At 42.3% G+C, this 26571-nt stretch overlaps 2 protein-coding genes across 39 annotated transcripts in view; one reads left to right on the forward strand and one right to left on the reverse strand.

Annotated features, from left to right (window-relative positions):
* Positions 1-3694, forward strand: part of MAGI2 (membrane associated guanylate kinase, WW and PDZ domain containing 2) — a 1471158-nt gene extending 1467464 nt beyond the window's left edge. For 11 of the 14 annotated variants that reach the window (XM_061413833.1, XM_061413837.1, XM_061413836.1 and 8 more), the window contains one exon: positions 848-3694. In XM_061413833.1, coding sequence (XP_061269817.1) covers positions 848-1497 — 650 coding nt within the window. In that variant the 3' untranslated portion in view covers positions 1498-3694. The remainder of the gene's footprint in view (positions 1-847) is intronic. The other 3 variants (XM_061413843.1, XM_061413845.1, XM_061413847.1) reach the window with 1 other exon arrangement.
* The window catches only part of PHTF2 (putative homeodomain transcription factor 2), a 228681-nt gene that overhangs the window by 37897 nt on the left and 164213 nt on the right, over positions 1-26571 (reverse strand). For 17 of the 25 annotated variants that reach the window (XR_009735859.1, XR_009735858.1, XR_009735857.1 and 14 more), the window contains 5 exons: positions 8368-19861; positions 6179-6223; positions 5316-5456; positions 1520-3094; positions 258-424 (listed from right to left, as the gene is read on the reverse strand). The gene's annotated coding sequence lies outside the window, so the exon portion shown is untranslated. Of the gene's footprint in view, positions 1-257; positions 425-1519; positions 3095-5315; positions 5457-6178; positions 6224-8109; positions 19862-26571 lie in introns of all 25 variants that reach the window. The other 8 variants (XR_009735849.1, XR_009735844.1, XR_009735845.1 and 5 more) reach the window with 8 other exon arrangements.

Genomic DNA, 26571 nt, shown 5'->3' on the forward strand with positions numbered 1-26571 from the left:
CTTTGTATTACCTGTTTGAATCTTGGAACTCAGGTTGACAATATAAGGCCAAAGGAAAGTTGGAGATTATATTTTATATATATATATATATATATATATATATATATATATAGGAAAGAGCTCCTAAAGGGTGTCCATCCAGGAAGTCAAAGTTTCTGCAAAACTTTCTAACACTTTGAGGCAGAGCCTCATAGAAGGGTCCCTCCTTCCACACCAGCCTGGTCCCACTGCCCACCCCAGTCTCCAGAAAAACGAACCTTTTTAGGTGTCTTTATCCAAATTCTCTGTCTGGCGGTCGCTAAGAAATATGTCTTGAGTGACACTGAACTGCTGAGAAAGTCACTCCCCCAACTTCTTCCAGAGAATGCAGGCCAGTATTTCTCAAAGGCTGGTTCTCCAGTCACTTTTTGAATTACCTGGATGCCTGTTAAAAATGCAGAGGACTTCCGTAGCCCTATCCTACTGGAAGCTCTGGGTCTGACCATCAAAGAATCTGCATTTTTCACGGCTGCCCTAGGTGATTTATGTTCAGCCAAGTCAGATTTCCACACAGGACTGACTGTCAGACCTGATGACACCCCAGGAAGTTAGAAGGGGCCAGGGCAAAGGGATGGATTAGGCCTGGGCTTTGTAACAACCTTCCTGACCCAGCAAGGAGGGAAGGGGTGAGGTAGAGGATGGGAGGTCAGCTGCCCTCTTGGCAGTGGGGGTGGGGGTGGCAGTGGCTTGGGGCGTCGAGAGCAGGGGGTCCCCGGCCACCTGCTCTCATTCCCAATGTGGAGGGAGGTGGCGAGAGGTGGAAAGCCTGTGCGGCCGGGCCCTAATGCCTGCGCTTCCTGCCCCACAGACGAACCCGGCTCCTGGAGTGCTCCCGCTGCCGCCTCCCCAGGTCTGCCGGAAGTAGGCGTCTCCCTGGAGGACGTCCTCTCTCCATTCTCTCCATCACATCCAGCCCCACCCTCCGACCCTTCCCACCAGACAAACCCAGACCCAACTTGGGATATCAAAAGGGAACACGACGTTAGGAAACCAAAGGAGCTTTCAGCCGGCAGCCAGAAGAAGCAGCGCCTTGGGGAGCAGAGCGAGCGCTCAGCCAGCCCGCAAAGGGCCGTGCAACCAGGGCTCGAGGAGGCGCCTGGTGGCCAGGGGCAGCCTGAGGCCGGCAGGCCCTCCTCGGAGACCAGAGCGCCTGGGCCCGCACTGGCCGAAGCGGCGCGGGCTGGCAACAAGGAGGGGCTGCAGGCCCCGGTGGGCTCCGAGCTCGGCGGGCACGGAGGCCCCGGCGCGGCACCTGCGTTCGTGGGCCCGGGCCGCGGCGGGGGCGCACGGGAGGTCGAGGGCCGGGCCGGGGCGCGGGCGGGGTCCAGGCAGGGCTCGCGGCCCCCCGGGGGCGCCCCTGCGCGCAAGGCCGCCGTGGCGCCCGGGCCGTGGAAGGTGCCGGGCTCCGACAAGCTGCCGGGCGTCCTCAAACCCGGCGCCTCAGCCCCGGGGAGATGAGCCCGCCGCCCCGCCTCAATACCTGCAGGCCGTTCTTAGGTTCCGTCTCTCGGCGTTTTAATTTATTTCCACTGTCACACGCATAAATCCACGAGGCACCAAGGCTTGGGAGCACCAACATGAAGCCCCACGTGTCCAATAAGCATAGTCCGGACGGTGTCCACAGTGCAGACCTAACTGATCCTAAAGCCCCTGTTACACAGTGGGGGCTTTGGCAGCTACGGAAGAACCAAAATAACATGAAGAACATCACAGAGAATGCAGTGTAGCTTTAGTTAAAAAAAGAAAAGAAAAAAAAATTCCCCCACTGCATGAAGGATTTGGATGTCATCCAAACTTTGTTTCAAGAAACTGGACAAGTTAAGAGCAATCACAAACTGGAATATCGCCTTAAAAATCAAACTGCACGGAGCAAGCTGAAACTGAGACAAGATTATATCTTTTAATTGATCTGAAGAGTTGTAAATAAATTGTTCTCGACATATCTAGACAGGGGTTAAAAGGTTTCTTTGAAACATTCGGAACTGTTCGCCCATGACCTGTTTCCACGGCTCGCTTGTGGCACCCATCACCAGTCTTAGAAGCAGTGTTCCCTGCACACTTGCAGGGTGAATTAGAAACCTAGTGAATTCACTGGTGTGCTGCCATTTGTACTGCCATTTCTGTAATCACGTTTCTGTACATTTTCAGTGGTAGAAAAAAAGGTTTTAAAAATTGTATTCTAGGGAGCAGTTTGCCATAAGTCAGAATTTTGCAGTTTAGCTCATAGATCTTAATCAGTTTTCATCTACAATACAAATTTTATAATTGAAGGACCACAATTTGTTAAATTGAGATTGGCATTGCTGCAGTTCCTTTATGAGAAGGCTTTCCTCTCGTCTCAGGCTCAGAGATAGGAGTTTCTTTGACAGCATTGTTATATTTCTATCATTTTGTTGTCTTTTTAAGAATCCTCTTTCCATTACATTTTCACCTTGACAGAGCAAAGTATTCCTCCTATATTTTCTCAGATTACAATGAATCTCTTATATTAAAAAATCATTATTATAGTCCATTTATTTTCATTAAAGAACACAGATCTTTTTAGCATTCCTTTCTGCTTACCTTTCTTATTATTTCTCCTTTTATTTCTATTTGGTTTGCTTTTTTGTCTAGATGTTTAGTTTCCTTGCCCATGGTTGATAACCTAGTAAAATTTCAAGGCTTGCCTTTCTTCTCTATTTTAATTTTTAATCTTTACCTTCAGTTAATTATCCATGCATTCTTATTTGTAGCTACACATACTAAAAGACAAATGTTTCAGAGGGCAGTTTCTCTTTAATGGGACCTGAAATAATGAGGCTTCCCATACTCTGCCCCTCACAGGAGCTCAAATGCAAATAAGCCTTACCTCCCCTACTCAGAAAGTCAAACAGGGAGATCAGGTCCATCACAAGAGGGCACATGTAAACAGCTTCCTTGGGTTGCCTCTTTCCCTCTCTTTGTAAGTGCAGTATCCTGAGCACCAGCTGTTTAATTCCCATCAGGCAGAGGTATAGTTTAGTTGTTTGACAAGAGGACAATGTAGTTGAAAGCCTCAAGTGAAGAGTCTTGCAGCCTGTAAAAGCAATTTCCAAAAAATGAAACTTAGTCATCATAAACTAAAGCACAAACACATGTAGCAGTTTACAGTACTTTTGGTTTAATCTCAATTAGTCTTTCTCCCCTGGACTAGAAATCCAGTCTATTTTGCCATTAAGTTATTGAATCTGGTTTTGGACAATGCTTCTGTAGTGTAGCTGCACGTCCGGGTACTGTATCCTCTGACCTTTATTTTCCATGTTACAAAAGGATAAAAAAAAATTTGAGATTACGCTTGCATAAACTCTAATTTGCACAGTTCACAGCTACTACTTGTGCAGTAATTGCTTTATGCGGCTGTAATCCATAACCTGTGAAGACAGCACATCATCTAAACCCCATTCCAAATAATATTTCTGTGTAGTGTTAGCTGTGAATTTACCCTGTACAGCTGTATCTCTATAAATATAATTACATGTATTAATAGTCACAGAAAGACTGTAAGTGAGCAACTATTTTTATGAAACGCACCACTATGGATAAATTAACTTTTACAGAAATCTTGTTTACTGTATGATATTCTAAAACACTGTCAAATAAAATATATATCCAAAAATATTTTCTTTTTCCAACTATATAGGCTGTGTGTTGTCAACTGAAAAAAAAAAAAAAACAAAATTCACAGCATGAGAGCTGTGAGTTAAGTCTTATTCGGGGCAAAATGAGGACTATAGCCCAGAAGACAGCATTTCAGAGAAACTGAGAAACTGCCTCAGAGAGGTGGGGAGCGGTCAGTATTAGGTATGACTATAGTGAAGGGGTGGGATGTGCAGTCACGCACACATTCTGGTGGAGGCCTGCTGCTAGTCATGAGGAGTAGATGTCCCCTTTAATGATTTTAGTGCTTTTCTAGGTATGAGGAGATGCAAGCACTGAGCTCGTAATATCTCCAGAGAACATCTGACTATCCAAAGGCCTGTTCTGCCAGAGCACAGAGTGTCCCATTCCTGATCTCCACCCTAACCTCCATTCAGGAGGCATTGAAGGTCAGTGACTACAGTGGCAAGTGACCTTATCTGTGTAGAGGCAGATGACACGTGCCCATTTTTAGTTGGCAGGGTTCCCTAGTGGTCATAAATGTGTGGACTTCGAGGCATTTTGTGACTATTTTGGCCCATGGTGCTAGGGATCCCTAGGTCAGGGGAGGATTTCATTGTTAGGCCACTCAGTGTGCTATTACTGGACTAGGCCTTATTAACAGTAGTCAAAAGTCTCTGGACAATACCAGTCTTACTCGTCTATCATGGTCCCAGAAAAAAAATTCCCTCTTATTACTTCTTCCCATATCTAGAGTTATACTATTAAAATCATTTATCTCATATATATGTATTTTATATATATATTTAGAGGAGAACTATAAATGTGGTCAAGTGCTTCCAATCATCATTTTATCAGAGGTTCAGTCACACATTTGATAATGCAAGAAACAATTTTGTAAAACAGGCGATATACAAATAATGTAACTACCAGTATTGGTAAGGAGCAGCCCAGTACATCCCCAGGCTGTCTTAGTCTGTTCCCCAATCCTGGCACTGTCCGTAAGGTGCCCAGCCCAACTTCCTGCTGTTCCTAGGCTGGCTATCCTTGTGCGTGTGTGTGCTCAGCTGTATCCTTTTTGTGGCCCCATGGCCTGTATGTAGCCTGCCAGCGTTATCCCATCAAGAATCCTGGAGTGGGTTGCGATTTCCTCCTCCAGGTGGACTGTTTACCACTTTTGCCACCTGGGAAGCTCTGGCTATCCACAGTATGGTTTAATTGTACCCAACATAAGGGAGTCTTTAAACTTAAATGGATATAGCCTAGTGTTAACCACATAGTCTCAAAATTGTGGGAAGCTGTATTCTTTGGCTAAAATTTTTTTGTCTGTTGCTCTGACTGAACTTGGAAATGTCTATTTATGGCCAGGGTCAGAGCAGTCCATGTGAAGGGATAGCACCTAACAATAGTGTCCAGAACAGAACTACACTTTCTTTCTTTTCGAATAAATTTCCTAAGAGCCAACCAAAAGGAGAGGAGAAATCCAAGGTAACCCAGAAATACTAGACACAGGTAATTGGTCACAAACCCAATAACTGGATTGAATTTTAAAACTAGCCCAGGATCATGACCATGATAGAAAAACATCTGATTCGAGTGTACAAAAAGGTCCAAGAAGTCAAGAAAACACAATAAATGATCTTATGGGTCAGGTCCAGCACCTTCAGTCAGCTGTCTACTTCGGATGTTGTCTTTTTCTCATCCTGGTCTGAGTGCAGTTTCTCCTCTGTTTGAGTGTCGTTTTAAGGTGAATTTGAGATCAGCAGTCCTCTCTGTAGACCAGGCCAGTGTAGGAGCCCTTTCTAAGGGGAAATATTAATCAAAGAGTCAATTTCTTTCAATTTTGCAGTGCATGAGCTAGTGTAGAGTACCTGATAAGGATCTTTCCACCTAAGTGGGAGATGGTCCTTTAAAAGACGTCATTTCCAGTACACACAATACTGCTTGCAGGCTGTGGGATACCTGATCTTCCTCTAAAGATTATTAAGATAAGCTTCAGAAACAAACTTAGGGTGTCCTATTAATTATTCAATTAAACTTAATATAACAGCAAGGAATCATCTGAGAAGTGAGTCTTAGTAAATGCAGACCTCAACACAACTAGAATTTAGTACTCACTGAAAGAATCTTTTTCTAAAATTACTTACCAAATTCAGCCAAATTAAGTCTAATTTGTTTCCAAAGTAAGTCTGATTTCAATAAACTTGGCCTGATGATTTATATAAATATAGTTGATTGCATAGGCTTTTTTAAAAATAGCTTTGAGGGAACTTCTTTTATAAGGAGTCTCTGACTGAACCTGTAAAAGGCCTCTCAGAAATAGGAAAGTCATACCCAAGGGCTTATCACAGACTGTCTCACAGACTTCGGTGAATTCCTTTCCTTGAGACTCCTGTATCTGTTAGGAGGTGTCCTTCCTAATATATCAGACAAAGCTACTAGTGAACCTAAGCATTTCTAGTCTCTGGAGAGATCAGATAGGTGAGATAAATGTTTCAATTCAGTTTACAAAAGCATAATTTACCAAACGCAAGTCATAATCAGCTTGAGGAGGAGGGTTTCCTTGTATCTGGAAAACACAGATTAAAACCAGTTACTTTTCAGATAGAAACCATAAAAATTACAGCCAGAGTCATCAGTTCATTCACTCCTTTTGTTAATAGTTTTATGAACCCATTAGGTTTCCTTTCAGAATTCCTTCATTTCTTACCCAGTTCAGCATTATTGTCTGAAAGTCAGAAACCTATACTTGTCCTAATGTTCTTCCCATAAATCTTTTTGAAGAGGAAGCATTTTTGTAAAAGCATCAGAATAAAACCATAAATGTCAACAGTGACAAAAGACATATGGCACTTTTAAAATCTGACTACAATGCAACTGACAAAGAAATTTGGCTACTGCTATAACAAATAACACTTTAATAACCAGAATTATGACTGACAATTTTACCAGGAGTATCAGATTTTAAGAATTCCATGCAACTTCCGGAATATCTATGTTAATAACATTTCCCCTTATAACATAACCTAAGAAGATTTATTACTCATTTGACAATACTTCCCATGAAATTTAACATACCAAATGAACCTAATTAGTTTAATATCTTTCTCTGAAGTTTTCCAGGGGCCCTTTGAAGCATCCCCAAATTAGCTAGGGGTCAAAAGAACTTCATTAGAATTTGATTTTGGAAGTTTTGTTAAAAAAAAAATTATCAAACAGTTTTAAAACCCTTGGTCAGACAGGATCATAAGTCACTGCAGAATAACATTCCCTTAACAAAAGTGACTGAAACTCCAATATTTTGGCCACCTGATGCAAAGAGCCGACTCACTGGAAAAGACCCTAATGCTTGGAAAGATTGAGGGCAGGAGGACAAGGGGATGACAGAAGAAGAGGAGATAGCTGGACAGCATCACTGACTCAATGGACATAAGACTGAGCAAACTCCAGGAGATACTGAAGGACAGGGAAGCCTGGCATGCTACAGTCCACGGGATTGCAAAGAGTAGGGCACAACTTAGCAACTAAGGCAGGTACAGATCAGATCACTTAAAAGGTAAAGAAACTTAAAAATATGTTATCAAAGGCAGCTCAACATTTTAAGAAAAATGTCTCTTAGAAATAAAAACCAAATTCAAGTCTTGTACCAGCTTACTTTTAAAATTCATTTACTCCACTAAATTTAAACTTAGCCAGTTCTAACCATGCACAAAACTCTTTTGTTGGCAGTGTTAATTTGAAGGAAATAATTACCAGAAGTTGAGTTAATTTTTAAAAACTGCAGTTGTCTTAGATTTTTCAAAATATAAGTTTAATGCCCAAATAGGACTTCTTTGAAAGTTGACTCTAAATGCAGTAAAACTGCAAGGGAGAATAACTGCAGACTTTTTCCACCCTAGTAAGCAGAGTTTTCTCACAGACACTAGTTGGTATTTGCCTGTCAAGGGACCGCATCGCTCATGAATTGGTGCTATGTTTCTGTTGCTTGCTATGCTGATTGATACCGAACTTTTTTTTTTCCCAAAAAGGTAGGTATCAATCACCAGTAAATTCCATCGCATTTTTTTCTTTTAATTCTGGATTTTTTTCATGCAAAATCCAAGCTTATGCAGAAGCCAAGATCTAGTGAAAAACAGTGTAAAGGTACGAAATGAATGGCCAGATAAACTGTTTGCAACATAAAACAATACTTGCACTACAGAGGAGAGAGTTCTAGGAAGTAACAGGAATAGGATGATGACAACCGTGCCATCAAGATTACAATCCAAAGAAATAGTTCTCAACCCTAGTCAAGACTTCCCACTGATGTCAACAGGAGGCCTAAAATTTCCAACTGACCATTTTTACTCCAGTAGGGTTTTTCTTTTTAAAGATTTAAACCTACTGTATATCACTCAGAAAAGCGAAGACGCTAATACAAAGTGTGAAATCAAGCACAAAAATTGAGACAATTACCATAAATGTATGTCGTGCTTTGTGGACTAACCAGAGAAAGGCCAAGTGCAAGTTGAAAAAAGCAAGATCTAGAAAACAATGAATTTAGTTTAAAAAATGAGGTGTCAATATTAATCATGCACAGCCAATTACATCTTAAAAGGAAAAAAGTCATTAGGACATCAAAAAGATCACAGATCAGAGACCAAAGGTATCAGGGCGGGGACAGAGCAGCACCAGGGCTGAGCAAGTGAGGAGCCTCAAAGGACAAGGCCTTACCATGAATCAAGTTTCCAAGGTCAGGCAGAAAATAAACATGAAGATGCCAAGGTGGGGACTGGGTGGACCAATAAGCACATCCCTCCTCTAAAGCTGTCATCTGTCACTGTGGAACTGTCTTTCAGTTCCTCATGAGAAGGGTTAGGGGGCTGGGGTGGAGACAAGAAAACAAAAAAGAAATCAGCTTTTTATATGAAATTTATGGTTTTTAAAGTTTGACAAGTTTAATTCACATTTTTAAGAAACACTGAACAAGAAGATTCTTATCTTCTACCACAACTAACCACCTGCAGACCGAGTCTGGCCCACAGCCTACCAATCTGCAGCCTCTGTCTTGGAACAACAGCAAGGCTTTCAGCAGAGAACCCCTTGCTTTCATCAGGATCTGATTCCCCTTCCAAGCAGTGGATCATACACACCCCAGACCTGGTGAAGTGTGTGGCTGCTGGGGGCTACACGTGCCTGGCATAGCTTCAAGTGTGTACTCCAAGTGCAAGGCACTCTGCCAGACACCTGACCACTATTCCTACAGTACAGGTGGGTTTGCTGTGAAGCTGGAGGAACTGAAGCGTGCATGAGCCCTCAAGCTCATGTGGAATTTTACATTTTCTTTCTTATTGAGTCTCTCCCAAACTGTGTAAGCTTGGGGCTCCCCCAGAATGAATCTGACCCTGCCCAACTGATATTATTTTTCAGGCCAAACTCACTGCAAAATCAAGTGACCTAACTGCTGAAGAAGTTGGACTAACAAGATTTCTTTTTCAGATAATCATAGCACCAGACGGGATGCCTACAAAATCTCCAGAGTGCTTTCCAAGTCTTAACACAGTAAGGGCACTATGTCCAATGATAGTGCATGATTCTGCATCATGTCAAGTTTATTTAGGGCACCAATTAAATGTGTAGAGATGATGGTTATGCTTACTGGTGGTAATAGCAGCTGCAGTGTGTAAACATTTGGGAATAAATGATGGAGCAACAATCTCGAATTACACTGACCTCTTGCTGGGCCACACTGGTGGCATATCACCCCGGCAGCACAGCGATCCAGGAAAGCTGAAGTCTGTCCACCGCCCGGGGGGAGGGTTGCTGGCAACCGCAGATGAGGGCCACATCTGTTTTAAAAGATTCTGAGAGTTTCGTTGGATCTTTTCTTCTGATGTAATGGTGTCTTGGAAAATGAGTTCACCTGGAAATCTTGTGAAGCAACAAAGTGACCTTTCTTCATTAAGTGGAAGGTAAATTTTCTAAAACCCTCACAAGGTGTATCTGTGTGAAAGAAGATGTGATCTCCACTGTGCCTTCCTCCTGGGTCAAATGCCTTCACGCCAAGAACACACAGTCCCTGGGGGTCACACAGAGACTTTCCAGGGTGCACACAGGCAGAGACCTATCTTACCTGGAATCCACATCCAGAACTTCATCTTCCAATTTTATGCATTTCAAGGCCTGTGGTTTGCCCACTGCCCATTCCCACCTGCCCTACACAAGGACCCTTCACATTATGGAAGACGGACTTATCACACAACCTAAATTTGACTCTGTTCATCCCCCTAAAGTGTAAAACCTCTAGGGCATTAAAGTGACAACTGGAGAAGGCAGCCTTGGGGAGTCAGGAGAGCAAAGCAGAGAGCATCACTTACATGGGCAATGCCTTCCTTCAATTCAAGAGCCCCGGAGGGTTCCTATCTAAGAATCAGCACCCACGTTTATCTAAATTTTAAAATAAAGTCAGACTTTTTTTCTGATTGAATGTGTGGTTTGGCTGTTTGTCTGACTTGACCACAAGGACTAGCTTAGCCAGTTAGATTATATAGCAGGTATTTTCCATAAGTTAAATGAGTCAAATCTGCAACTACAAGGTTTAAATAAGATACATTTAAAGCATATATACAAAAATATATCCTTGGCAATATTTAAATTTGTGAAAAAAACATAGATGTCAACTTAAAAATGAAATCGGATCTAGAATTTTTATAAAATTATTTTACGGGCTACGTGAAACAAAAGGAGCATGAATTAAACCTACTTAACTCAGCTTAACAAACATTTTTGAATAGTGTTGAGTACCTACTAACTATAAAGCATTACAGATGCGTAGAACGCAGCCCCTGTTCTCAAGCTGCCTATAATCTGGTTAGAAGATCAAGACAGTTAACACAGTGGGAATGTCTGTTTCTACAGAATGCAGAAATGGGTGGAGGCAGTTAGAAGTGACCCTGGACAAGGGGTGTATTAGTGGGCTTTGGAGGATGGATAGGATTTCAAAAGGTAAGGGAGGGATAAGGCATAGAACAGCATGAGGGAAGTCAGAGTTAAAGTTGGAGGTATGTTAGAGAAACAATGTATTGTTTATTTTGACTGAGACTGACAGAGACAGACAGGCAGAAGAATAACAGACGTAGGGGCAAGCAGATCACAAATGCTATTACGAGCAGTCGGGCGTCATTAGAGCTTTCTGAGAAAAGGTGAACTCAGCACTCAGCTCTGGGAGGAGGCCCTGGCAGCCCTGTCCAGGTGCAGTGGAGACAGGAGATGCGCTGGCAGGCACTGAAATCCTCCAGGTAAGAAATAAGGAGACCTGAGTACCTGTTAAGGGTGCCAAGAAATAGCCAGGGACTCTGACTCGAGCACAGAGTACATATACAATGACACATACACATTTTTAAGTTGTTGCTCTTACCAGCTGAGAGACATGTAATGGTTTGCAGTGGTGCTCCGGAATTCTCATTCAGCAGATGTTTATCAGTGTCAGTCATGTGGCAGGTACTGTGCAGAGGGCTGAGACTACAACTTTAAACCAGACAGGCACGACCCACCTGTCAGAGATGTGCAGGCTTTACATATCAGGAAGCTAATTCCACAACTAGTTATGTTACTTGCAGTTGTAATAAGAGCTTCAAAGGAGAAGTGAAGGAGTCAGAGTGGGCAAGCAGGAGGCCTCATGAGGCCAGGAGGGGTATACCCAGGGCTTCTCCTAAGAAAACAGCCGGGGACTGGTTCAATGTGTGCAGAGTCACAACAGGAACAGCGTGGGGGGGTCCAGGCCTCGGGGAGCAAGGTGACAACTTCCCCCAGTTTGACAGGATGGTCTTGGTTTCGAAACTGTTGAGTGGGCATCCAAGCAACACCCTCCCCACCTCGAGTCATGGGCAAACTGGAGCAGTCCGGCCACCTGAGAAGAAAAGGGCCTGGGGGCCAAGCTCCAAATCTGGGACCTGATGGCAGCCCGTCACCTGAGGGCAGAGGATATCAAAAACTGGCCTGTAGAAGGCTGGGGGGCCGTGGGGTAGATTTCACAGGCCTAATAGGCCCCGGCCAGGGTGTGGGCCTCCACACCAGGCAGCAGCAGGCACTGACGGGTTTCACTGGAAGGACGACCTGACATGACGTGGGTCCCCCTACAGAACCCGGAGCTGGGGTGGGGCCCACCTTTATGCTTCCTGCCTCTCTTCCTTCCACTCCATCCTCTGCTGGAGGCTGCAGCCCTCACAGGCTGCTGACCCGGAACTCAGCCTCTCCCAGCCCCCAGTTGTGTTTCAACTCTTCCAAGAGCTTTCCTGGACAGGTATCTAATCAGTACACAGATTCACATTCTTATAATCTGCTCTCTTCTCCATCATCAAGGTATGAAAATTCACCTTGGATTTCTACAATTAATCTTCATGGTACCTAACACACAATAGGCGCTTGGTGAGTATTTAAACATCAGATAATTAAAAAAAAAAAAAAAAAACTGGTCTCATGTCTAAATCCACTATAGTTTCCCTTGAATAAAAATGGTTTGTAACATGGTAAGTGACCCTGACTAGTCAAAGTGGACAGTTTGCAATTCTTCTCAGGTTTGCTGCTATTTCTACACAATTCTGACAGAAGGGCTTGATGTTATCTGAATACCAGATGGGACGAAGGCTAGCTTCTGCCACCACCCAGGTGCTTTATCCAAAACCAGTATTATTTTCCCTTGACTTCCTCCTGTTCCTGCTCAGGCCCAGCTCTGTCCCAAAGCCAGCAGGCCTTGAGAAGACCCAGCTCTGGCTTTATTTCAGGAAGGTAAGGTCAGGACCATACCAACAGTGACAGGGCAGGCCTTCTTGTTCCAGCCTTTCTTCCTCAGAACCTGGGGAGAGATTTCCCACTAGCATCCTTGGCTGAATTCTAGCATGCTGGATCCAGCTGGTCAAGGTACCTCAGATGAACTTGGCCTCCCCACTGTGAATGTTCACTGCAAGGAGGCAAAAGGCTCCTGTGGCTTTTGACCTTGGAGCAGGTCTGGACTCCCTCTGCCTCTCTGCTCCAACTGCAACTCTTCCCAATAGCACACACACTCCGATACCACACACATCAGTATCCCATCTGCCTCCCTGCCCAGGCTTCTGTCACTGGGGTCAAGCAGCCTTTGAGTGACCACACTTTTGGCTGGGCTCCTCCAGCCAACCTCTGCCCTGCAACCTGCACCAGGGCCCTGGCACTCACCCGCTGGTCCCTTGCTTAAGAGACTCTACCTCAATTCCCTGCACTGAGACTTCTCAGGGTCAAAGACCCTCATGGTCTGCTCTCCACTAACCTCCCCACCAGATGAGGCAGATCATTCACAACCCATCCCAAACATTTTCACTCTCTGTTTTTAATCCAAGTCAACAAATATAAAACCCAGATTTTTTTTTCCCCTTAACCACTATTGTCAATGAGCTAATGGATAAGGCTTTGGCAGGTTTTAAAATGGGTTTCCCTTGTGACTCAGCAGTAAATAATCTGCCTGCAATGCACGAGGCACAGGAGATGCGGGGTCGATCCCTGGGTCAGGAAGATCCCCTAAATGGCAACCAGTATTTTCCAGTATTGCTTGGAAAATTCCATGGACAGAGGAGCCTGGCAGGCTAGAGTCCATAGGGGTTGCAAAGAGTTGGATATGACTGAGCATGCAGACACGCCCATACCTTTCTGCAAAGGCTTATTTCTCACTCAGGTAACAGATCAGGAGTTGCTGAGTAAAGGAGATTTTTCCTACTTAAGTGATTCAGAGACAGGTTCCTTTCATTTTATGGCTCCACTACAGAATAAAGGTCTAAGCACTAACAGCACTGCCATCTCCTGGAAACTTGTTAAAAATGCAAGATCTCAGACCCTGCCCTGGACCTACTGCACCTGCCCTGTGCTTTAAGATCTCCAGATACAGGTGACTCAAACACTCAGAAGTTTCAGAAGTCCTGCTCCAGAACCTCAGAGCCCTCTATATCCAGATAGCTGAAGGGGACAGAGGGCTTGCAAGTGAGCATTTCATTAAAAATCCCAGCCTGCAAATGACAGGAGACTCCCATTCCCAATCCATTGGTCAGAACTAGTCACATGGGTACACTCGACACAAAGGACTGTGGGAAATGTAGTTCCTGACTGGACAGCTATCAGGCAGCTACCACGCCACACTATGGAACTAGGAGGATGGATTTTGGTAGACAGACATTTCTGACTCAGAGTACTTTTTGTATTTTTTTCCAAGAGTAGAAAGCAATGTCTTCCTCTCTCCTAGAAACTGTCTTGGAATAAAGTGACAGGGGAATTTCCCCAGCTTTCTTTTGGGTTTTTTTAATGGATTTTTGTGGTAAGAATACTTAGATCTACTTCCAACAAGTTTTAAGTAAACAATTCTGTATCATTAACTACAGTCACCATGCAGCCTCCAATGTGAAGGTGGCCCAGCCTGGTATTAAGTGGACCAATGTACTGAACAAGAAGATGCCCCCGCAAGGCTTCGTGTCTGTGAGAGTCTGTGAGCACACGTGGTTTACACCAGTGCTGCTTCCCTCCTCACCCTTAGCTCAGAGGGCAGCCCTGAGTGACCTTATCTTCTGAACACATCTAAGGTATCCAAGCAGGGGTCAGCAAACTTTTCCTATCAAGTGTCACATAATAAATATTATGAACTATGTAGGCCATTCTGTGACAGCTGCAATCACTCAGCTCTGCCATTCTAGCATAAAAGCAGCACAGACAAAATGTAAACTAATTCACGTTATGTAAACAGTATGGAGAACTGACTATAGTTCATGTTACAAACTTAACTGAGTATTTATTAAGCTACTTAATGCCTCTTGTCCAAAGTGTAAACTCTGTGAGGACAGGAACCATTTCTATCTCCTTCCTTATTATAATCCTTGAACACAGCACCATAAATGTCACATTTAAATGAAAGAATGAATAACTAAATGAATGTCATACATGGGGAAATTTTCAGATTGGAACAGATGTAGCGAATGCTCTGAGGTCCATCCTGGCCAAGGGCACTGCCCAGTCAGGGCTGCCATGCACCACAGGATCAGCATAAGGCCAGAGAAAGTCATCAGCAAGGTCATTAATCTTTGGCAATCTGGCCCAGAAGGGCCCTCCCAGAACAGGCTAGCCTGAGGCTTTCACCTTCTTGTCCAACACATCAGACCGTTCAGCACCAGGATGAACCACCCTCACAAAGGAAGCAAGGATTGCTGCTAATAGTGCATTGTCCACTTGAAATCTGCCAGGAGAAGATCTTAAGCATGCTCTCACCATGACACCTCCTTAGTGAGCAGGTGACCAAAGGGGAAGAAACACTGCTCTGACAACAAACACCAGGCCCCGCACCAGGGCACACACGACATGAGTGTGCAAGAGAGAAACAAGCAGAACCCTTGAGAGTTCTCAAGAGAACCATGAGAGCCATGGAGAACCATGGAGCTACAGTAATCAAGACTGTGAGGTCCTGGCAAATATACGCAGATCAATGGAACAGATAAGAGCTCATAAACACAACCATACATAACCTAAATGGCAATTCAAAGAAGACAGAATAGTCTTTTCAAGAAATATATATATGTTCCTTGATGCAGGCCTCACACTGCACAGAATTTAACTCAAAATAGATCACAGACCTAAATGTAAAACCTTAAATCTGATAACTGGACATAAGTAAAAATTGGAAACATCTGCTATTCAAAAGACCCTATTTTTTAAAAAAAATGGGAAAAAAGAGAGTCAAAGACTGGTAGAAAATATCTGAAAAACAAAAATTTGATAAAGAAATTATATCCTAAATACATTTTTTTAAATTCTGAAAATTCAATAGCAATTCATCAAAGGCATGAAATATTTGTAAAGACATTTCATCAAAGAAGATATATAGAAGGCAAATAATTACATAAAAATAATGCCCAGCGTTATTAGTCACTAGGGAAATGCTACTTACAACCACAAGGAGACATCACTACATACCAACTAAAATGACTCAAATTTTAAAAGTGACATGCATTGGTAGTGGGAGTGCAAAACGAGACAACCACTTTGGAGAACAGTATGATAGTTTCTTATACAGTTAAAATGTGCTTGCCATCTGACTCTGAAATCCCACTCTGAGGCAACTATCCAAGTGAAATGAAAATCTGTGTTCATACAAAAGCTAGTATGTGAATCTGAATAGTAGCTTTATTTCTTATTCATATAAAATTGGAAACAACCTGAAAGTGCCTAAACTTGTGACTGGATAAACACACGGAGGCACACGCACACACTGGACTGCTGCTCAGCAAAAAGGAGACTAGGGCATTCCCTAGCGGTCCAGTGGTTAGCGCTCTGTACGTCCACTGCAGGGGGCATTCTGCATGCTCCAACGGAGACCGAAGATCCCGCCTGCTGCAACCAGGACCCAGTGCAGCCAAACGAATACACATCTATAGCACAGGCTACATGATATATAGTTTCATTTACATGACGCCCTACAGACATAACTCTGAAGACAAAGCTAAAAGGCCAGAAAAGACAACAGTGGTGCCAAGGACTGCAGGTGAGGGCCATGCTGACCACAAAGGGGTCCCAGTGCACTCTGAGTGGGGAAACTGGTCTACATCTAGATGGTGACAGTCACGTGACTACACGTGTTTGTCAAAACTCACAGAACTATGTAGTCCATATCCTCAGGTTCCACATCCACAAATTCAACCAACCTCAGATCTCAGATTCAGGGGAAAATTTTTTTGACAAAGTTCTAAAACAACAAAACTTAAATTTGCAGCATCCCAGCAACTATTTACACAGTATTTACACTGTATTAGGTATTACAGGAAATCAGAGATGGTTAAAGTACATAAGAGGATTTGCGTAGATTATATGTAAATATAAGGAACCTCAGCATCCATGGATTTTGTTCTCTGCAGGCACGGTGTTCCTGTGGATCCTAAAAAAGGTGAATTTTACTGTATGTAAATTCAAAAAATTATATATGAATAGGATTTGTATTTAGACTTTTAGAAAGAAAATTAATCACTTATGAACCTGAATAAAATTCTACGACTGCAAATAAAACAAGTCAGACTCTCACTCTTCGGCTCACACTCAGCACCCACCACCCAATCTCCACATGCACACCTACCTGACTTCACTTCACTCTCCCTGTCGCTTCACTCCAGCTACACTGGGTCCCTTGTTCTTCCTGAAATAGTTTCTTTTTCCTTTGCTCACGATGCTCTTCCTGTTGTTTTCTGCATGCCTTCCTCCCTCACTTCCCTCGGGGCCTTAGCACAAATGTCACATTCAGAGACCTCTTTCCTGATCTCTCCTTCTCTCTCTCTCAGTACTCCTCCTCCTTACTCTGTTTTATTTGTCTCCATAGCACTTCTCAGGCACCTTTTTTGCTTATTTGCATAAGAATATAAGCTTTATCTGCTGTCATCACTTTAGTCTCCTAGAACAGTTTCTGAAACATACTAAAGTGAAAGAAAGTGTTAGTCGCTCAATCATGTCCAACTCTTTGCGACCCCATGGACTGTAGCCCGCCAGGCTCCTCTGTCCATGGGATTCTCCAGGCAAGAATACTGGAGTGGACTGCCATTCCCTTCTCCAGGGGATCTTCAAATGCTCCATAAATACCTGAGTTTTTTGTTTCTTGAAAGAAGCTTCTTTTTTTGAGGTATACTTGACATATAGTATTAAATTAGTTTTGGATGTTATAAACACTTGCTAAATGAACAAATAAATGAAAGACTGCATGCGCTGATGGGAGCAGGGATGGAAAGACACAGGGAGGGAGGGAGGGAGGGAGACAGAAAGAAAGGAATGGGTGGATTAGCTGGTGGAGATGACTGGATATCCTCAGAATTTGAATTCAAAACATGAAATGAGAATAAGCAACAACTGTAACAGTAAAAACAGAGATATGAACAACTGTTTTACAAAAAGATTAAACACTAAAATTAGCAGTCACAATTGCAATCTCACAAATAATTAAAATCTCAGTCAGCATGGTCACAAATTTTAACACATGGTAAGTAAATGTATCACAGTCTTCTAACTAGCAAGTCTAGCTGCCTGTCTTCCTTACTTCCCTCAGTTTCCCTACTAAAACCTCTTTTGACTGAGGTTCCCCACGCTCTTTCTGGGGGACTCGGGGATGGACTGTTTCCCCTGCTCAGGAAGAGCGCCCTCTGCAGGTTTCCATCGGCCGGAGTCACAAGAAGACGTGAGCACCCAGAGTGATGCTGCTCTACTACCAGCCTCAATGTTGTGTGACAACAGAATTTCCGTGTGTCCCCAGGAGACCCCTACAACTTCCTTCTTGCAGCATCAGGACAACTTGCCCCAACTCATCATGCCCCTTAACTCTGCTTTGGTTGGGTATCCTTTAACCCTCAAACCCTTATCCCACCCCTTTCTGACACTCCTTTTTCTGATCCCCTTCCCTGAAGCTCTTCCACAGAGCCCTTTGAAAATCATCAGCAAAATGTCCACAGCCTTCATTTCTTCTCTGAACTTTTCTGAATCTTTGTGGTCACTGGAACCTACCTTCCCCTTGGGACTCTGCTTCCCCTGCAGGCTCTCAGTGGTAGTTTTCTTTCCCACTTCTCTTGTTCTTTGAGGGTTAAGTGTCTTTCTTACATCTCATGTCACTTTCAGCACCTCTCCATCCTCCTCTATAAAATGTTTAGTCTTAAAACTCATGTCAACTGACTCAATAATTCATTTCTAATATATGAATTCATTGTTACAAATTTTCTTCTATGCCTTGCTTTTATTGCATTCCATAATTTTGATGTTATATTTTTATTTACTTGAAAATATTCTTTAAAAAATTTTCGCATGATTTCATTTTGACCCATATGTTATTTAAAAGTGTGATGTTTAATCTCCAACGATTTTGAGATTTTTCAGCTTTATTTCTGTTACTGATTTCTAGTTTAATTCCATGTGACTGAGAAGAGACTTTGTAGGATTTCTACTCTATTGAATTTGTTAAGGTATATTTATGACCCAGAATGTGTTTTAATCATCCATATGAGCATGAAGAGAATGAATATTCTGCTGTTCTGAGGTAGAGAACTGTATAAACGTGAACTAGATCCAGTTGATAACAGTGTTGTTCAATTCAACTATATCCTTACTGACTTCCTGCCAGCTGGATCTGACCTAGCTTAAACTCCATGGTCACTCACCATACTCCTCCCTTGCACCTTGCCCCTCTCTGCTCACTTACCTAAACCACAGCCCTGTTCAATCCAGTTTTCTGCATATATATTGCCTATCTCCACACATACTGACTGTGGTCAGTGAAAGACACCCCACCATGGTGAATGGTCTCTCCTTAAATTCATAAGCACTAAGATCAGGTGGGCCTTGATTGCTATCAAGTGAACAGACTGACACTCCCCATTCCCTGGAAGGATCCATTTCTAACCCCACTCTCATGGATGACTATTTCCTTTCTTTCTGCACTAGATTCCCCTTGCTTACTCATAAGTGATTCTCCAGCAATTCTTTTTCCCCTGCAGCATCCATTTGTCCCTCACTTTGATCTTTCTCATCAGCACACAGGATATTTTGTCTCAAAATGGCAGGCATGTTCCTCGAAAATTTGTATTTGTTTTTTTCCTCTTGGGAAGATGCTCTTCCCAAGAATAGTCACATGACTTTCTTCCTCTCCTCCCCAGGTCCTTCCCCAAATGGTAGCTCTCAGGAATGCCTTCTCTGGCCACCCTGTCTAAAACTGCAACCCCACTGGGTCTGGATATTCCCTAAGGTGACCTCCAATGAGCCACACCTAGAATCCCTCTCCCCTTGGGTGAGAGCAGAACCTGTTATTTGCTTCTAATAAAACAGAGCAAAGGTAATGGGGTGTCACCCCACATTTAGACTACATGATAAAAGACACCATCTTAGGAAACTAGAGAGACAGCTCTTCCTTGCTGACATGAAGAAGTCAGCTGCCATACAGTGAGAGGGCCAGTGGAAGCGGGAGGCCTCTAGGATCTGAAAGTGGGCTCCAGTGGAGAGCCATCAAAAAGCTGAGGCCTTCGGTTATACAACTGGAAGGAATTAAGTTCTGCCAACAACCTGAATGAGCTTGCAAGAAGATGAGTCTCCAGTTAATTCTTCAAATGAGACTTCAGCCTAGGTGGCATGTTGATTGCAGTCCCGTAAGACACTGGGCAGAGGACCCAGTGAAGCCGTGTCCGGACTCTTCAAACCATAGAAACTGAAAGATAATAAACATATGCTGCTTTAACTGGCTAAGTTTGTAGTGATGTGTTATACAGAAAAATTGAGAATATATCCCCCAAATCCTCCCAAAGGAGGATTCACTTTTTTGCCCTGGCATTTATAACCATTTAACATTTTCTATTTCACTGATTTGCCTTGCTTATAGTCTGCCTCGTCCTCTACTTTTGAATACAAGTTTCACTAAAATAGGGATTCCTGTCCATTTTTTCCCCCATCATTATATTCTCAGTGCCTGGCACACTCTCAGTAAATGTTTGTGGATGGAAGGAATACTGAATAGATGCTAACTCTTGTTACCTGAACAGAGGAATTCACTAAGCTCACATATATCTCAGAAAGGTAAAGGTATGAGAGGAAAGGTGTGTATTGTTTTAAACTTGTTAGGGAAATGTTTCAGCACTCTTTCAGAGCCACTGTGATGTGTCTAAGCAACAGCTTCTTACTAGCATGGCTTGCTCCAATGGTAAATTACACATTCTGAGAGCAGCACTCTTCAAGACCTTTTGACTTGAATCACATTTAAAAATACATTTCACATTATGTCTCAGTACACACATATACCCACATAAATAATAGAAACAAAGCTTTCATAAGATAGTGCTTATCTTTATCACATGCTCTGATGGTTTCCCATTCTATTTCATCCTATTGCATTTCATTTTTTTAGAAACTAGGTAAGACCCACTGATAGGTCAGACAAACCCTCCAGGCAATTCTCTAGGAAGATCAATTTTCTCAGTTGTCAGGCATCTCCCGGGTGCAGACTACTACCAGTTATTCCTGGAGAACACAGGGAAGGCTCCTCTGTGAGGCCTGGACAGCAGAGGCATTGCCTCAGCAGCAGAAGAGCTGAGGGGCAGGGCTTGCAGCAAGTGAGCCTGGGCAGGGAACCAGAGCTTCTGGCTGCAGCAGAGCCACAGGATGGGCCTGGGGCTGATGCTCATCACCATTAGTTAAATAAGCGCTCATACATTTCAAAGATTCTAAAATATCATAATATTGTTACAACTAACCTTTAATCACAGTCATACATATCTCATCAGATGTCTAAATGGTCCCTAAGTCACTGGTATGTGGTGCTTGAATTTCTTGGTTATACAGTGTTTTTGAAAACCACCAAAACATTAGCTACTTCACATGGTTCCAAATAGCATAACCTGTGAACTACTGAAAAATTACGGTAAGGTACTTTCCATATTGCAAGATCTAATCAGTGAGCCCAGAAAAGCTCATGTTGATGAAGTGCCATTAAGTCATGGCATGAAATGCCACCTGTGGGTAAATCTAGGTGTAATTTGCCTTTTTGCAAGTAGTTTTCTATTTATTTGAATGTGAAATGAATCCCAAGGATGGGAGATGATAAAGATGCTGCCCCTTCAAAATTGATTTGATTTTAAATGTATTTGTCTTTTTTTTCTTAAAAAGCATGTGGTTCAAGAAAAAAAAAAATTTTTCAAATCCCTTAAGTTTTAGCTCAACAGTGCAACCAGAATGAGGAAAATGCCCCTGCCCCACCACTCTGCCTGAGGGTTGAAGTGGCAGGGTGAGGAAGGGGAGGTGCTCGAAGACAAAGAACTCAGAAATCAGCAGCAGGCAAAAGTTATCTCCAGTGCTTCTCTTTGCGGATCCTCTGCTTTTCAGCCCCCACTTTCCTCACCTTCCCTGTGGGTTGTGCCCCTGTTACTGCAATTCCTTTCTTTGGGTCAGATGGCTCATTTTTCTTCCCTTCTGTTTTCATTAAAACATCCCTGACCTGTCTCATTCCTGTAGGATAATTTCTAAGTTTAATGGATTTCTGTTAGGTAATATTTTTTTGTCACCATGAAGTAGCAACAGCCAAATCCACAATGTGGGAAGGACAAAAGACCCAGTTGTTCTACCACAGGAATAGCAAGGAGGGAGAAGCGGAGATAAGGTATGCAGGGGAGAAGGGAGGAGGAGCTGTTAGACTACATTAATAAGATTCAGTCTTGTTTCAAAGTACAGACAAGAGTTCAGTGAATCCCCAATTGCCCATCATCCAGCTTCAATATTTATCAGTATTTCGCTCTTTTTGCTTCAATTATTCACTTCAACAGATGTTTATTCCTTTGTTTTGTGGAGAATTTTAAAACAAGTCCCAGAGTTCTTATGATTTCATCCACAAATACTTCAATAGTGTATCTTACAGAAATGCAGTTTGGCAAGAAGTGTCCAGCCTTCAGAGAGGGGCTCTCCCAAAAGTATTCCTTTGACTCTAAGTGAGGGTTTGCTTTAAGGATATTATTGATATTTAGAAAAACACATTGTTCCTCTATACACAGCCTCAGAGTAAAATTCCTTCCAGACTTAGCCTAGGAGAACTGCCACAATTTCTGACCCAAACACTGAAAAATTGGTACACAATCAAATTTCCCTTTATATATTAATAAGATGTGCTGGGAAGCTTAGAGGCAAACATGCAGCCCACCATGTCCCATGTCTGCCCTCCATAATATGAAATGTTCTGTTAGCATCATCTCCAGCTCTAGTGAGGCCCTCTCCTTGCTGTTCCTTTTATCTTTCTCATCTACTTCAAGTCTTACCTTAGTGTATCTATATATGTCCCTGTAAGCAGAGGTGTGCTGGTGAATGCGCCACACCTGGTTCTTTGAAAACAATGTACATGTATATTACAAACGTGCTATAAAATATGTATAATACACAGTAAACAAATAATAGTAAAATACACAATATTTATTGTAAATTCCAAGCAGCCAATTGATTCTCATAGAATGCTTTTGTTCATTTTTGTCAAATCCTTTACCCACAGCCAATCTGTGGTTGCAATCAATAAATAAGAATAGTTTAGACATGAATGTTGGCTAATATTTCCATTTTAACAAGGAAGACAAAAGTGAAACAACAAAGATCTATGTCATGCATCAGAAATCCACTCACTCTTCCCCATATAAGCAACTTTTTTGCTGAATTTGTTAACTGCTTCCAAACGCTGGGAGAGTATTTCCTCAACTTTTTGTGCTATTCAGAATGTAACTGCTGTGGATATGACACACTTTTAGTATTTACTTTGCACTGTTATTCTCTTCATCACTATATGAAATTTAGACAATCAATAAAGAAATAAATAAGAGTTGATTTGTAATGTGTGTCCATTTCCCTGGTGTAACTACTCCCACCATGGCCCATTTCAAGATACTAACATGAAGCTGTCCAATGTGGATTTAGGAGGAGATGTGCAGTAGGACACCTTTCTGTAGCATTTTCACCATGCAGATACGATGGACATAAATAACCTCAACAGTATAAGTAACAGTGGAACATAATAAGAAAGTGATGAATTTGAGTATTTATTACATTTTTAATTATTTAATTGTAAGTTTATATAATTTAATTTTTAATGATGGCTGTGTTTAACAGACGGCTTGCAAGATTCTTAAAAGTTTAACAATAAATTTCTCATAAGCCAGTACAAGATGATTCCACCATACCACTATCTGTAGGCCACCTAAGATAATTTTGGAATTAGGTGGGGTATTAAAAATGAATAGATCAATACACATGTGGGGGTTGCTCTTCTGGTAAGGTTATAGATTGCAATTATGAAAATCCTCCCCTGAGAATACTAAATTCTGGATTAATAATAATAAACATACTCTTTAAAGTGCAGTTGAATTATTTACAATAGCCAAGAGATGGAAACATTTTAAGTGTTCATCAGTGGATGAACGGATAAAGCAGACATGGTATATATATGCAGTTGAGTATTATTCAGCCATTAAAAAGAAGTGGGACTTGCCTGGTAGTCTAGTGATGAACACTATGCACTTGCACGGCAGGGGACATAGGTTCTATCCTTGGTTAGGGAACCAAGATCCTGGCTGCTGCATGGCGTGGCTAAAAGAAAACAAGTAGGAAATTCTGTCAGTTTGTGACAATAAGGATGGACCTTGAAGGCATTATGCTAAGTAAAATCAGTCAGGCAGAAAAAGACAAATACTCTTTGATCTCAATGATATATGGAATCTAAAAAGAACACAGAAACACAACATAGAAACATAGAGACTATTAGTTGCCAGAGGGAGGGGCTGAGGGTGGGAGAAATGGGTGAAGGTGGTCAAAAGGTACAAACACAGACTTTGAGTTATAAATAAGTTCTGGGGATGTGGTGTAAAACATGACTACAGTTAACAATACTGTATTGTATATGTGAAAGATATATAATACAGTATTTGTATACTGCTAAGAGAGTAAATCTTAAGGGTTTTCATCACAAGGAAAAAAAAACCTCTGTAACTATGTAAGGTGATGGATATTATTTAAACTTAGCATGGCAATCATTTCACAGTATATACATATATCAAATTATATTCTGCATCTTAAACTTATACAATATTATATGACAATTATATCACAATAAAACTGGGAAAAACAAAGTATTGCTGAGCTCAAATGAAAATTCGGGTTCAAGGGGCAAAATAGGAGCAGTGAGCTAAAACCAGGTCTGTAGACAGTAAATGAAAAATAAAAAACCAAAAACAAACCAAAAAACAAGACCAAACAAACAAGCTTGGTTTCTCCTGAAGGTCAATGCTTCTATCACACAAAGAACCACAGACCAACTTGGATCATACAGAGTGAGGAAGTGAACCTCGGACCCTCACAATGATTTAAGGACTCTCAAGAGGAGTATACCCTTTGTGGGACTTCAGGACAGAAAAATAACTCACCTCCCAGCAAAGCAAACCCAGGCAGAATGTGGATTGTCTCCATCATAATTCCAGGTGGAATTACGTGGGTGCTCTGCTCTCTGCTCTTAACCCTGGAGCTGGTGGAGTCTAGTCCCCTCCACCTGTGAACTCACACCCAGGTCCCAGGCCAGGCAGCAGTCACTTCTCAGGCTGCCAGGACCCCCTCCTCCTGAAGCTATTGTACCTCCCTGGCCTCCCTTCACCTCTGGGCAAAACCAGGATCCGGAGACAGGCTGAGCAGAAACCACTGGGGAACCTGGTCCATTCAGTCTTCAGGGGTCTGTGGGGAAGGGGTGCTATCCTAGAAGGCTTCCTGGAGGAGCGGAGCACTAAAGATGGAAATAGCACTCCCTCTGGGCGGAGTTTAGTACCGTCCTAATGACTTATTTTCTTACTAATCACATGGACACCCCTTCCTACACCTCATGTCGTTGGGCAGTGACTCTCCTCTCCTCTAGAACAAACTGCGGCTCCTCGGGCCAGTACAACTACACCCAAAGCCCTGCGTCTCACACAGGTGCCCTGCCATTCGTGCTTCTTTCACACCCCTCCATCTGCTGCAGGCACAGTGTACAGGCAGTTTTCATCATGACCACCCGAACCCAGCAAACTGCATGAAAAGCTGCTGAAAGAAGCGGCAGGATCACGTGGGGCCATTCCTACAGACCCACTCGCGTCACTGTTTTACAGCTCACAGTATTTCTATTCCTCAGAAAGAGGAAAAACCAACACAGCATTTAAGAGCTTCAGATTTCATTTGCTACTTTTCTATTCTACCCTTCTTCCCTGAGCATCTTTAAGGGCACTACTACTTAAATGGATAAATGCACACAGCGTGAACTGAACTCTTAGGGTACCAGAAGAATCCATCTAAGTATGCCCAGTGTTCCTGATAGAATGGTCTCTTCTCTTTCCTTATTCTCTCTCCCTCCCCCCTTAGGGTCTGTAAAAATAAAATAATTAAGTAAAAATTATTTTAAAAAATAAAAATAAATTATAATAGAGTGGTGAAAGTGGTGTCAGGTTAGTAATACTACCTAATGCCTAAGCAGAAGCACAAATTCTCTGGAGAAACAAAGTAAGTTCCATCAAAAATGATCCCATCAAATATAGAAGGAAATAAAACAACATGGGTGGGAGTCAGGAGAAACAATACACAGCAGATTTACATCTCCAAGAACCCTAGATGTTAGAAACACTGGAAACAAAATTAGTATGTATAAAATATTTAAAGAGGAAGATATAATCAGAAAAGGGTCAAGAAACAGAGAACCAGAAAGACTTGAAATGATTCATACGAAAATTTTAGAAAGGAAAAATATTAAAACTAAAAATTATGACTGTATTAAACAGTAGACTAGATATACTGTTAAAAAAAAAAAGGCAGTAAACTGAAAGATAGATTCAAAGAAATTACCCACAATTTCATAGAGGCATGGAAATAGAAAATAAGAAAGTAAGGAGAAATGAAAGAGAGAATGAGGTTCAACGGAAGGAGACTCAAAAGAAATGATAGAGAAAATATAAAGAAATAGCAGTTTGTTTGTTTTCTTTTTAAATTCATGAGATGTTACTATAGACAAGAAGCACATAGATAAATGAAAAGAAAAAATATCCCCACCTAGACCTGCTAGAGTAAAACCACAAAACAAGAAAAACAGAGATGATCACAAAAGCACCCAGAGAAGAAAGACATCTTGGTCACAAGTAATGACAATCAGATCAATAGTCAACTTGCCTACAGCTATACAGGAAGACAGCAAAGGGTGGGGAAATCTCTGCTGAGAGAAAATAACTGTCAGCACAGAATTATGTCTCCTTTCGAGAAGACAGGTGAAATACCCAAACTGAGAGAGTTTACCACCAACAGGACCTGCACCTAAGGGGAGGGTATCCTACAGAAGAAAAGACAGGACTGAGAAAGGACCTGGAGTAAGAAAACTGATAAATCTGT

This window comes from Bos javanicus, chromosome 4, assembly GCF_032452875.1.
Source record: "Bos javanicus breed banteng chromosome 4, ARS-OSU_banteng_1.0, whole genome shotgun sequence".
NCBI classification, from domain to species: domain Eukaryota; kingdom Metazoa; phylum Chordata; class Mammalia; order Artiodactyla; family Bovidae; genus Bos; species Bos javanicus.